At 39.8% G+C, this 13542-nt stretch overlaps 1 protein-coding gene across 1 annotated transcript in view; it reads left to right on the top strand.

Annotated features, from left to right (window-relative positions):
* Positions 1 to 13542, top strand: part of GUCY2C (guanylate cyclase 2C) — a 48917-nt gene that overhangs the window by 10925 nt on the left and 24450 nt on the right. The window contains exons 5-11 of the mRNA XM_017827567.1: positions 353 to 420; positions 3804 to 4019; positions 6375 to 6496; positions 7357 to 7453; positions 10070 to 10199; positions 11390 to 11525; positions 13159 to 13244. Coding sequence (XP_017683056.1) covers positions 353 to 420; positions 3804 to 4019; positions 6375 to 6496; positions 7357 to 7453; positions 10070 to 10199; positions 11390 to 11525; positions 13159 to 13244 — 855 coding nt within the window. The remainder of the gene's footprint in view (positions 1 to 352; positions 421 to 3803; positions 4020 to 6374; positions 6497 to 7356; positions 7454 to 10069; positions 10200 to 11389; positions 11526 to 13158; positions 13245 to 13542) is intronic.

The following is a 13542-nucleotide window of genomic DNA, read 5'->3' as shown; positions in this document are numbered from 1 at the left end:
CACAGTACCTTGTAATTCCAGCCACCCTGTCTTCTGCAAATGCAAACACTGCTGGAGTGTGTAATTTCAAATGTGCAGTTGTAAAAACATTTCAGTCCTAACTCACTGTCTGTCTCTTAATGAAGGTCATACTCACAGGAACTATTTTGTCCTCTGCCTTTTTTTTGGCTTTCTGTGATTTCTTCCTTCTCCATTTTTTTAAACTTTCTGTAGCTCCTTACCTACTCTTTTCTTGCTTTTTCTAGATATATTCTGTGACTACTCAAATCCTAAAATTTTCTTCATTTTCCCATCCTCCTCTCTCTTGCCAGTTCTCTGCACTGTCCCCATATGACCTTTTTATCCCTTGCAGGATTCTGGCACACTTGGCTGTGCTGTAATAGGACCTGCTTGCACTTATGCCACCTACCAAATGGTCTCGTAAGTACCACCTCTTTCCCCTAATATTGTGACGTTAAAGATATCAGTTGCTGAACAAAGTTGCTTTGTTGCAGAGACATTGGGGTTTAGAATACATCAGACACCTCAAGGTCTACAGTCAAGGCAGTAAGACTCCTATGCATAGCCACTATGTTTGGTAGGGTGAAGAAAATCCCCTTCCAAAACCCACTGCTGAAATCCCAGTGATAGCAGGGAAACTTCTAATTCCAGACAGTAAATTGATCGATTGATTGATTGATTGAGGATTCAAAAGGTGTAACTCCTTAGCAACTGCAGCAGATAAGGGATGTGAGCTTGAGGCATGTAGACATTGCAGTACTGCAGCAACAGGGCTCCTTCTGGGTGAGTGTTCAGTCATTGAGGGAGGCCTGAGTTATATGTGCCAAGATCCAAAAACCCCAACTATCTTCAGTATTGTTTAGATAGGGAGCAGACAGTTTCATCCAAACCCTTCTGCCTGAGGAAGCACTCCTGAAGAATGAATCTCTCTACTATTGTCTTAGATGTGAACATGTATAATTCTATTCTATATTATACCATACATTAATATGTTCATTCTTAGATATTAGCAAAAGTGTAAGCTGAATCTGCAGACTTCTAGCATAAATAATTTTAAAACCTCCAGTCAGTTATGACATACAAATTCATAGGGTTACCCAGGTGAATCACTTCCCTTTCTAAACTTTGGTAGCTTTTGGGTTTCACTGACAGAAACTGGGAGAATTGAGACACTTTTATCTCAAGATTTGTCTGCTTTTAGCTCTATACTTTTGAGTGGCATGACCAGAAGTGAATGCAATGTTACTGGGGAATGCATGCGACTGATTTATAGAAGAATCTAAAGCATAACTCCTATATATAGAGCACCATGGTAGAATATTGTGCAGTATACCCCATTTTATTCACTGTGCCTCCTAACTTAGTGTTTGCTTTTCTATCTGCTGGATATGGAGATGCCCAGAATGATGCCAAACTTTTTTCCTTGGACTCCGACACAGTTAAAAGTGTGAATAGCAGAAGTTTATGAAAAGCAATAAAGAACAGTAACTGTTGTGCGATAGCCTTGTGAATCAGAACAAGTGCCTTACTTTTATAGAATCATACAATGGTTTGGGTTGGAAGAGCCCTTCAAGATCACCTGGTTCTAACTCCTCTGCCCTGGGCAAGGGCATATTCCACCAGACCAGGTTGCTCAGGGTCCCATCCAGCCTGTTTTTGAACACTTCCAAGAATGGGGCATCCACAACTTCTCTGGGCAGCCTGTTCCAGTGCCTCACCACCCTCACAGTAAAGAATTTCTTCCTAATGTCTAATCTAAACCTGACCTCTTTCAGTTAAAAGCACTTTACAACAATTTAAGTGTGGGAAGGGCGCTGTGGGTAATGCACCCATGGGAAGTGGGGTGGGAGAGTGCAGAGCCGATGTCGGCCCAGCTGCTGCCTGCACTTGGCAACTCTTCTAGGTTTCATGTTTGGCTTATCAAATGGATATTAAACAACACAGTGGAAACTGCAAGAGGTCTGTAAGTGCAGCAGCTGTGGGGATGTTGCAACAGAACAGTGGAAGTAACAAGAGTGGTTTGGGATTAGCCGGATTGTCTACCTCAAACTTCTTCACATCTCTAATTCAGGAAATCATTGAGCAATGATTAAAGGGATGAAATTTGACAAGTCCAATCCAAATTCTGTATTCTGTTCCTGGGATCCTGAGTAATGTTGGACACAAATATAAATTGTGCAGAAAGGGATCTGGGGGTGCTGGTTGGCAGCTGGCTTGACAGGAGTCAGCAGTGTGCTCGGGCAGCCCAAAGGGCAAATCACATCCTGAGGTGCATCAAACACAGCATCACCAGCTGGTCAAAAGAGGTGATTATCCTGTGGTACTCAGTGGTGGTGCAGCCTTACCTTCAGCACTGTATATAGTTCTGGGCCCCACAATTTCAGAAGGATGTGAAAGTCCTTGGATGCTTACAAAACTGGCGAAAGGGCTGGAAGGCATGTCCCCTGACGAGCAACTGAAGACACTGGGTTTGTCTAGTTTGGAGAACAGGAGGTTGAGGGGAGACCTTGTTGTTTTCTACAGCTTCCTGAGAAGGGGAAGTGGAGAAGGAGGTGATGATCTCTTCTCCCTGGGGTCCAGCAGCAGGACATGTAGGAATGATTCAAAGCTGTGCAGGGAGAGGTTTAGTCTGGACATTAGGAATCATTTTTTTACTGAGAGCATGGTCAAACACTGGAACAGGCTTCCTAAAGAGGTGGTTGATTCTTCAAGCTTGTCAGTTTTTAAATGGCATTTGGACAATGCCCTTAATAAATGGTCCAGTGGAAGGTGTCCCTACCCGTGGCAGAGGGTTGGAAGTGGATGATCTTTAAATTCCCTTCCAACCCAAACCATTCTAGAATTCTATGAATAACATGCTATAGCTTTTGGTCAGCCCTGAAGCAGTCAAGTAGTTGGACTAGATGATTGTTGTAGGTCCCTTTCAAATGAAACAGTCTATTCTATTCTGTTCTATTCTAAGTCTGTCAGAAAAATGTCTGTTTAATTAGTGAAACACTCTCCTGGCATTACTTATTACATCATCTCTGTCTGTTTCTGTTGCAACAAGTATAAACCCTGTAAGTTGGTAAGTGTGCTTCACCTGGAAAATAAGGTTTTGTCACAATAATGCCAACAACTCTTATGGCCATGATTTATGAAGGCAAAATTCCATGACATAAAAAACCACCATACAAGAACTGAAATATTTTGAGTCTAGTCTGATAAGATTGCAGCATCCAGGAAAATTCCTTTATCTTCAAAAGCTTATTGTCTCTGTGTATAAAAACATCTTTGTTTAACAAATTCCTTGTCAGCAGAGGGTTGCCTTAGTTTTTTCTCCCTGACTGCTGCTGTTGTACAGCTCCTAAAATATGCCATAGTGAAACTGAGGAATTTTTCCTTTGAGTTGTAGGAGTAAAGCTTTTTTGATGGAAAAAACTGCCACCCTGCAGCACTGTCTCAATAATGAGATTAAATCCATCCCATGTTAATGGCAGCCAGGGAGCAGAAGCAGATAGTTCCTTGAGTCTTTGGACTCCTGTCACAACCCTTGGGGCTGAAATGGTGCATGATACTCAAAAGGGCATGAATAATTGGAGGCAGTGAGAGAAGATGCCTGGACCAGTTCAACAGGGCTTTTTGATGCCAATACAGACTTGAAATCTGCTTGTGTTTTTCAGGAGCGTTCTGTTTCAGGTTCAAATTGCTGTTAAACTAATGCAGGGAACAAGAGGAGAGGGACTTGAGGATGGACATCAGGTGGTAGCTGCCTTGGTGCAACAGCAATCTGTTCAGACTTGTCCTCTTATCTCTTCCTTCAGACTTGACACAGTACTGAGCCTGCCTCTGATCTCTGTAGGGAGTTTTGGACTGTCCTGTGACTACAAAGAAAACCTAACCCGCCTTCTGACTCCAGCCAGGAAAGTGAACGAATTCTTCTCTTATTTTTGGAGAGATTCTCAGCTGCCATTTAAAACCACGACCTGGGAATCTGTCTACATTTACAAGAGGACTGAAACCTCAGAGGCATGCTTCTGGTAAGATCTGGATCCACCTCTGAGCCAACTGTTGATAAATGCTGTCTCCACCCTTGGACATGGTTCTTATGAGCTGTTCTTTGAGCCCTACACTTTGGGAGGTGCTTTACAACTACCAAGGAATGAGAGAAGGAAAAGATGAATTATACCCTTTAGCTGTAGTGCATATCTGAAGGTTTCAATCAGTCTATTTTAAATATTTGCAAGCCTTGGCTTTTCCTGTGGACAGCATTGCCCACATGTTCTCTCTGATGGAAATACCTGTTTATGGCCGCTTTGATATAAATAATGTGTCATGAGAGGCTCCTCCGTCATGTTCTTCATAGATGTGTTTTTAGGTCAGGGGTCTTACCAAGCTCTTACAGTGTTTCTCCACATTAATGGCTTCAATCTGTGGGCACTATTGTTGCTCCAAAACATTTCCAATGTTCAAACTATATCTTTCTTCAAACAAAATAACCCCAATGATTGCAGAGTTTAGGCTATGCTCTCACCAGTTTGGAGCAAAGGAAACAGTTTTCACTTTGTGACCCAAAACATCAGCCTGTGTTTGATTCTCAAGAATGCTGGGATTTCTCCTTGTCTGAAAACAAAGGCTGGTTTTAGACGAATAGACTCTGTAATATACTGATATTTGTAATTACTTTTCTATTAATGAGTCTTATTTAACTTTAAGCTCATTTTAGTGTTTCTATGCTCCTTTGAATTTTTTCCCAATTTTGAGATATAAAATGCTGATTAATTAAAAAAAGCATCTCATTTCTCCTATTAATTCTATAAATGTAGCTCAAAGGCAGCAAAGAGTTCATGGAAATAACTGTTACATATATTTCTAATTAATAACCTTAGGAACTTGCAGAATTTCAAGTAAAACTTATGACTGTATTGGCTTCAGAGTGATATAAGCATGTATTTATGGAATATTTTGGATACAGTACTTAAAATATTTTTTTCTGAATTAAGAGACCTAAAAACTGATTTCCAGTTCACTCTTTTGTAGGTATTTAGGGACTTTTATTGTTTCCTTCTTTCTTAGTATAGATAGCAACTTGATCACATGATGTAATTGCCACGATTACCTCTCTTTGATGTTTTGAAATATTAGTACACTTCGCTTATCTCTTACTACAATCCCTATTCCTCTATGTTTGCAGCTATAATTGCCAGTGCACTACACACACTAGCTAAATCCCTTTAATCCTGCAGGTTTCATACTTTTCTTACCTTTCCAAGCATTTCTTACCTTGCTTTTATTAATAATTCTGTTCAGGACCTTCTTTATGACTTCAGAATTGTTCAAAATCCTATATTGTTGAATTAACAAAAAAAATTTAAAATTAATTTTGTATATCTGCCCATTTTTCATCCTAATTTAGTTGTAAAAATGCATCTCATTCTCCTTTAATAAAAACTGTAAACTTGAAGGGTTTTGAACTGTCTAATTTGAAAAGAACCCTTTTGTCTAAAGCACAAGTTACACTACATGGGCTAATTGTTTTTCTCATATACGTATAAAAACAAGTGAATACTCAGTGATAGCAAAATCAGGTTATGTTTCAACTGTGCATATGTTCCTGTAAATTAACGGTTAATGATTATGTTCCTGGAAAAAAAAAAAGGAAGCAAAAGATATTTAGTAGTTCTTAGGACTGGGATTTCAGTGCTGGTTGATCAAAAGTTATGCAGTTTGAAAACACAGAGAGTTCTTTTAGTTTTCCCTTTGCAGTAACTTTATTTCAGACAGAATTTTTCTTCTCAGACACAACATGTTGAAGCAAGAATAGAATTTAGGAGTTGACTGTTTTTCCTTAATCTTTTAGCAAGCTTTTACTCACTTTGTTGGGTTTTTTTGCTGTGCTCATTTTCCCCTTCAAGTTTTATCCAACTCTGTATAGGCTTTTTTGTTGCTACTTTCCTTCCTTTGCTTCTCTCACAGTCAGGGTACATGTGTGCTTTTTATCTTTGTTCTTTCTGCAGCTCCTGTTTACTCAGTTGAACCTCCACATGTCTTCTAAGATTACCACTTCCTGGCTCTGCCTCCCTGTTAGTCTGACTTACTATAATTTCCCCATATCCCTTTTTTTCCTTAATTGTTAATGTCTTGTTACATCATTGTATTTTCCAAATCCATCCTTCATGTACAAGGCTGAAATACCTCTGGTTGACTTTCCAAGCACTTCTGCGTCTTTCATGCCATGTATTGATTTTCTTGCTTTTATTGCTGCAGAAAAGGTTTCATACCAGCTTATAAACACTCTTGTGTGCCATAAATCAGCCTATCTTGCGCTGTGGCTGATTTAGGAGAATGTGAGAAGTTAGCAATTTTCTGACAATATCTTTGCTCCCTTGTGTCAGGTACATGAATGCTTTAGATGCTGGAATCACAGAGTTCTCCGAAAAACTGAAGTTCAAGGATATTTTAAGGACTCCAGAGCAGCTGAAAAGAACTGTGAAAAATCCAAACCGGAAAAGCAATGGTAAGGGCTGACGGTGCACTGTCCTTGCAAGTAGGTTGCTTTTCTCAGGAAATCAAACCTACCCCTTAGTTAGGTTTTAGGAATAGCCTTTCACCAGACATGGTGGAAACACTGATATACCATTTTATATGGATGTAAACATAAAATGGCACAACATTCCTAGGTTCCTCTCTCCACCCCCATAAAATATGGGGGAATATCCTGGTTCCAGAGAGCTTCTGGGGTGAATTATCCCATGTAGGCACAAGCTCCTTTTTGTGAAAGATTCAGAAATCCAGGAATCACAGGTTCACCTAAGAAGGGTTTTAAATACTAGAAGAATATAGATACTATAAGCTCTCTATCATTCATGTGTTTGCAGCCCTGGTACATATATGGGCCTCATTTTGCCATCAAGGGGCACTTATTCTGGAAATGACTGATCTAAACTAGAAAAACAGATCAATAAATACTTCATCTTCTCTTAAGACTGAACACCTGGCATCAGCAGGCCAAATGAGTGTGAGAGTAGGCAAGCTAATGAAACCATTACTTGAATGCCATTTAACCTAGAATGTTCATATCAGTAGTCCATATTGCATCAGAACTAATGCTTACTTCAGTGAGATAATAGTAATGCTCTGGTGCAGTCAGACAGAAAATGTTGTAGGTGTTGAGGTACCACTTACCATCAAATATCCTGGTCTTACTGCAGAGAGGCTGTAGCTCTGTGCCTGCATCCCAGCACAGCACAGGACAGATAATGTGCCTTAGCCCAGAACTGCTCTACTGCCTGCTACTCAAACATGGGGGAGCAGGCAAATATCCTCTCCTTGTCTGTACCTCTCACCAATCTGTTTCCATTTTTTCCCAATCTGTAGTGATCATCATGTGTGGCTCTCCAGAGGATGTCAGGACAGACCTAGAGACGGAGAAAGTGGATAATGACATTGTTATCATCCTGATAGATCTCTTCAAGTAAAGTATCACCTTTGCTTTTCCTCTTTTCTCTGCAGTTTGCTGATGGATACAGATAACAGAAATAGACTGAGTGGAACTGTTTTGTTGAAGAAATGCTCTTTCACAAATTGTGCTTTATAGCCATATTTCCTCAGGTCTTGGCATTTATCTAAGCTGCTTAGTATTTAATTCATGGCACATCCTCCACAACATCCCCTGTATTTCATGGAATATTTTTCTAAGGCAGTGACAGAGCAGGTTGGGGTAGTTCCTCAGTGTAGGAAGCCATGAGAGAAGCAGAGTCCAAAGTCAGAATGGTGATAAGCTGTTTATATGAGAAATTGTACGTTTTTCATATACTCTGCCCAACCAGACAACTGTGAAAATATGATTTACAGATTTTTCTAGGCTCCATTTGTTCAATTTTTAAGTTATTTAAAAGACAGATACAACTGTTTTTCCACTTTATAACTCTTGCACTTTATAACCATCTCTTCAGCATCTTTATAAGTACATAAATCTAACTTTTCAGAGAAGTTTCTTAGTATACAACCTAAGTTTTCTGTTGTTGTTCCTCTTTACATTGCTACAGAAATCTTTGTAGACAAGGACTGACATAAACTGGCCTTATCAATGGTAGCCTCAAAAGCTTTGGCTGTATATGAGAACCAAGAGCTGATCTTTGGCCCTAAGCCTAAGTGACACAGCACAGCTCATATCTGTATAGCTATGTGTAGATGTCCAAACTGGGTGTTTTGGATATGCCTCCAGTTGCCATAGCAAATCACACTCTGGGAGAAAGTTAATTGGCCCAGACCAAAAACATGCCTGGGACTGTGCTGGCAGTGTAATGGATGGCTGATAACAAGGCAACTGTATGTGCCCATGTCTTGATTTTAATTATTTCACTGTTGGTGTAGCAAAAAGAATCCATGAACCTCTAGGGCCTGTGGGACTTCCCAGCTCTCATGTCTAAAGCTGACCTTGACAAGTCAGGGCTGAGGAACTTTGGATTAATGACTTCAGATACTTAACCTTTGGGTCCAAACTGGATCCTGTGGTTCAGGTTCTAATAGAATCTTCTCTGTCCTGTACACTTTGAGGTTCACCATATATGTTTTAGGCATTCCACCATTTTATCCAGGCTCTAGGAATCCCCACTTGATTTTTTGAGTCAACTGGCCACAATTCCTGTTTCTTTGCAAATGCACAATAGGGACTCTGTATGTGGGTGCTTTAACTTACTGGTGTTGCATATATAATTGTTGCATTAGGTAAGGGAGATTAGGGGCTTCTCTGCTGTGATACGCATCTTTCTGATGCTACCCAGCCACCTCAGCCTGTTTTATATGCTGCCCTCATTAAATTTGCTACGTACCCTTGATTTTGCTGAGTATCTCAAATCATGTTATTTTTCTTAAAACAGACAAAATACAGGCATGTGCTGGATGAATACTCAAGCTGTAGGTGAGAGGGTAGGCAAAGTCCTGTGCTTCTCCAGGAGTGACATCCCTCTGACAGTGATAGATTTACATTTTCTTCAGTTTTGAGCCATCTAGCAGCCAGCATACAAACATAGTCTTTAAGATGGCCTCGGGAAAGGTGGGATGCTGTAGGATTATCCAGCCTAGTGGAGTCTAATGAAGTGTCCTTTTCAGCTGGCTAGTTTAGTCCAAGCCTGGATGAAAAACACTTTGAAATTCTTTAGGGTGAAAAGTACAATGTAAAAGTCAGAAGGTTCACAGAAAGGCAAGGATGGGACTCTGGAGTCAGAATCCCATTAGATGACCATGGAGCAAAGCCTGTGGTCTCCAAAAAGTCTTAATACAGTATTGACTGAAAAAATAAAAGGATGATCAAACATGAATAATGAGAGAAGGCTCATAAAATTATCTTCTTTTTATGTATCTAGACATAGCAATGCCAGTTGCTGCCATGTGACACTAATATCTATTGCTAAATTCCTCCTTAATATTTGAGTCCAGTGGTGGCCAGTTTGTGAAGCACTTCCAGATGGCAGCTCAAGGTGATGAAACCAAAGATGCCTGAAAGCTACATCTTCTGCTTGCTCTAGCATAGTTTTCAAGTTCACACAGTTTCCTCTGATTTTCCTATCTCACTGAATTAAACAAATAAATCAATAAGCTACTCTCTGCACTTCTCTGATTGTTTCATGCCCTCCTGTTAAATGCTTTTAGTGCAAATCTGCTGTGCTCAGTTATAGCAGAAAATATGAGAATTAGAGGAACAGTAACATGAAGAAACTATGATTGCAGTATTGTGGATTCCAAGAAGAGATTAAGTTTTAATATATATAAATTCTGCTTGAAAAAAAAGAGGAAATAAACAGGGCAGAAACCAAACAGTTACAATAATAACAATAATTTGCTGCAACCCTTGAGTGTGAGATTGCCAGATCTCTTTAATATTACCTTTTAATATATTTAAGCACAAAAGCTGGCATCAGGGAATAAGCAATATAAAGAGTTGTATGCATGATGAAATTTTATTTTTAGAATTACTGTTTTAACCTGTCAAATAACAGTGCCATTGGGAAGAGGTGAGTGATTCTGTCATGGATACCACTGGCCCTGTTGTTGAGTGTTCATGGTGTTCTTGTGCTTTGCTTTGCAGTAACACGTACTTCAGGAAGAACAGCTCAGCTGACTACATGCAGAATGTACTTGTCCTGACTCTGTCACCAGCTAATTACAGCAACAATACTGTAATTAGAGACTACACAGAGTGTGAGGACAACACCCTGGTAACTACACTATTTTATATCTGATTATTGCATTCAGTTCATTCATGTTCATGCACTAGGAAACGAAACCTAAAAATCCTCTGTCATATTTCCATGCTGGTATTTTCTTACAGTATCGCAGGATGACATTTTGTCCTGATGTTATGATGTAAAAATATAGTATTGTAAGGCAAACATGCAGGCTGTCATATTCCTACTTCGTGAAATTCAACTCAAGCTTTTAATTTGGTCTTCAAGTGTCATATTCACAGGGCATGAGGGAGACTTATAGGTACATGGCTTTCCGACTCCCCTTCTGAGTGACTGACAATCTTACAGGCATCACTTAAGAAAGTTCTATATATGTAATTGAGATGTGAGCATTGCAAGTTCAGAACTAGTAACTGTTCACTGATTTTTTTGTGCAGATATGTCTAAGAGGTGACAACCATTGCAGTTTCTGTCCAGGGGCTTTCCAGATAAACTTCATAAACAGGAACCTTTTTTTTCTGTTGGAAATACGTATTTTTTTTTTAATTTCCAGAAAAGCAGAAACTGTGGAAATGCTGTATCTGCTTAGTGAAACTGATACTCCTGCCATCTGCCTAGGAACCAGGCCCTTCATGTACAGTTCCTCCCAGGATTTGTGGCTTTGAGCTCCAGCTCTTCAGCAGGCAGCCTTAAGCTTCTGGCTGGATTTACATGGCTTCTAGATCCCCCAGCCTGGGCTCAATGCTTTTTGGGTGCCAGCTCTGTGGCAGGCTGCTGGAAATCTGGCACAGCTCCTTGCCCCTTAGCTGTGGCCATCTGGAAGCCCAGACTTGCTGGCACTGCACCAAATTATCTGCACAGAAAGTCTAATCCAAAGCCAGGATCTTTGGGACACACTGAGCAGAGCAGACCTGTCAAGAACCTAGAGCGTAGGATTTCTTGAATCCTTTGCACCAGGATCAGCATACCAAAACTTTATGTTCATCTCTTGTAAGTTTTCATGACCTCCCTGTCTTTACACACCAAACATATATTATGTTTACCTTTATTTTTCCAAGTGACAACACTGATGTGGCATTGGCCATCTACTCCCTCAGTTTCAGCAGATTCTTGTCTTCCATGCTGGAGCTTCTGCCAAACACAGACAACCAAAGTTATTGTAGCTTTAAGGCAGAATCATGAACTCTCAAACTGCCGTTTTTCTTTTTCCTTTGTTCTAGATGGAAGATGACTTTCTTGTTGGCTATTCTAATGCAGTCTTGCTGTTTGGGCATACTCTCAAGAAATTTATTGTCTCCCAGAGCCCAGTGTCACCTCTCAGTTTAATCAATGAATTCCGAGATACCACTTTTGAAGGTAAAATAAGTGCAGTCCTGTGCAGGGTTCATTAAATTGATGAGGGGAAAGAAATTTGGGTTTAAACACTCCTAAGATAAGTCATTTCTACACTAAACAAGTCCAAGCCCTTCAATGAGTTTTTTCTTTTTATATAATTTTTACAAGGATGTTATCTTCAGTATTTGATGTTCAAAACTACTCGGAAGTCAGCTGAGCTTTAATGAAGTAGTTTCAACCTTTTGCAGTTTACAAAGCCATGTAGGCCTGGATACCTGCATGTGAGTGTAGGCCAGCTGGCAATGATTTGGCTCTTCTTAGTCAAGTTTCTTGTTCCTCTCACAGGTTGTCTAGCACCAGTGGGCTTTTATTTTGCAGGCCATGGGCTTAAAATCACAGAATTCAATCATTAGGAAAAGGCAGAGGGAAGACTTGACTTACACAAAGAAGTGACAACATTACCTCTCTGGGAGTATAGTCCCAGCTATTGCTTCACATCAGAGATCTGTACCTAAATGACGACTCAAAATTTTTTGTTTATATCTCACCTACGTTCAGCAAACACATGTGTAGAAGTTTCTCAAATTTTTCTAAGAGGGCCTAACAGGTTTTGGACTTATCTTTGTTTTAATCATGGTATCCCATACCTAGCAAAATATGGTTTACTAACTCCTCCTGGAGACAGCATGCCTTTTTTAGTATCAGTAAACTTATCTCTTCAGTTTAACTCTAAATGTGAAAGTTAAATTGCACAAACTTTTTTACTTATCTGAAATACTGTAACGCTCTTCATTATTTATTAGTTTAGTTTAAAAAAAAAATCCTGGAAGTGAGAGGTGTTGAATCACCCTCATTCTTTCTTGTGATGGAGGCTGATAGTAGTGATTTCATACAATAATTATTTTGGTATTAAAAAGGTGGACCATGAAAAACTTAGCATCAGTTTTTGAGGTGAAAAGGGAGAAGGTAATTCCTGAACTAAAATAATGATGACACTGAACTTCAGGAAAAATAAAAGAAGTCATCATCAACAGCAGCAAAAGAGCAATCTGAAGCTGATCAAAAAGATGTTCCTGTAAAAAAATAAGGGGGAAAATGAAGGTGAGACTTTCAGGAGTGGTGGGTATTGGCTATGCTTGTGCTCCTGTTGAGACAACCAACTTCATGGGAGCAAAATCAAGCTGTGCTGAGGGACTTGGGAACCTGGTTAAAATGGTATTATTAGAACCAAGCAAGTAGTTTTCAAAAGACTAAGGGGAATGAAAGTGTCCTTGTACTTTCTTTCTTGCTGATAGATTCAAACTGCAGGTGGAAACAGACTATTTCCTTTTTCACTTCTAAAACGGTCCCTTCAAGGGAGGTTAGTCTGACATTCTTGTTATGCTAAAGAAACCTGACAAATACATTTTCCTATAGCTAGAGGGAGACTTTCCTCTTCAGTGCAGTCAGTTCAACATATTTTATTGAATTTTGTAGAGAAAATGTAGTGTTGTATTAACAGAGAAGTAGTGCCACACTGAGTTGACACATATTCTAGCCTATATATGAAGAAGAAAAATATCTTGAATATCAGAATCCTTTTTTATCCCATCCTCCGTGCCCCATTTGTGTTTCTGAGAACACAAGCTCTCTGACTAATTCCTTGTGTCTGCAGGTCTACTGGGTCCTGTGACTCTAGATGAATATGGAGACATTGATACCAATCTGACCCTGCTGTACACATCACCAACTGCAAAGCATGTACGTATGTCCAGGGAGCAACTGTTTGACCTTATATATGAAAAGAAAAACAAAATGTCGTGTACTATTGCATAAGAATGATGAAAATAACTACAGCAGGAGTGGTGGAGTGCCAAGGCATGCTGTGCATGCCAGAAGGGGGTCATGCGAGATGTGCTGGGGACTGACAGGATTGATGTCATCTGGTGATTCAGTAAGTGCAGTGCAGCTGGTATTTTCTGGGATTGGTAGATTTATTTTCAGAGAGAGGGGAGGAATGAGGAAGAATATGGCAGCCGAACATATGGCTATGCTGAGA

Source organism: Lepidothrix coronata, unplaced genomic scaffold (assembly GCF_001604755.1).
Source record: "Lepidothrix coronata isolate B3197 unplaced genomic scaffold, Lepidothrix_coronata-1.0 Scaffold141, whole genome shotgun sequence".
NCBI lineage: Eukaryota > Metazoa > Chordata > Aves > Passeriformes > Pipridae > Lepidothrix > Lepidothrix coronata.
The sequence above is the reverse complement of the archived record's forward strand: the minus strand, read 5'-3'. Positions and strand labels throughout refer to the sequence as shown.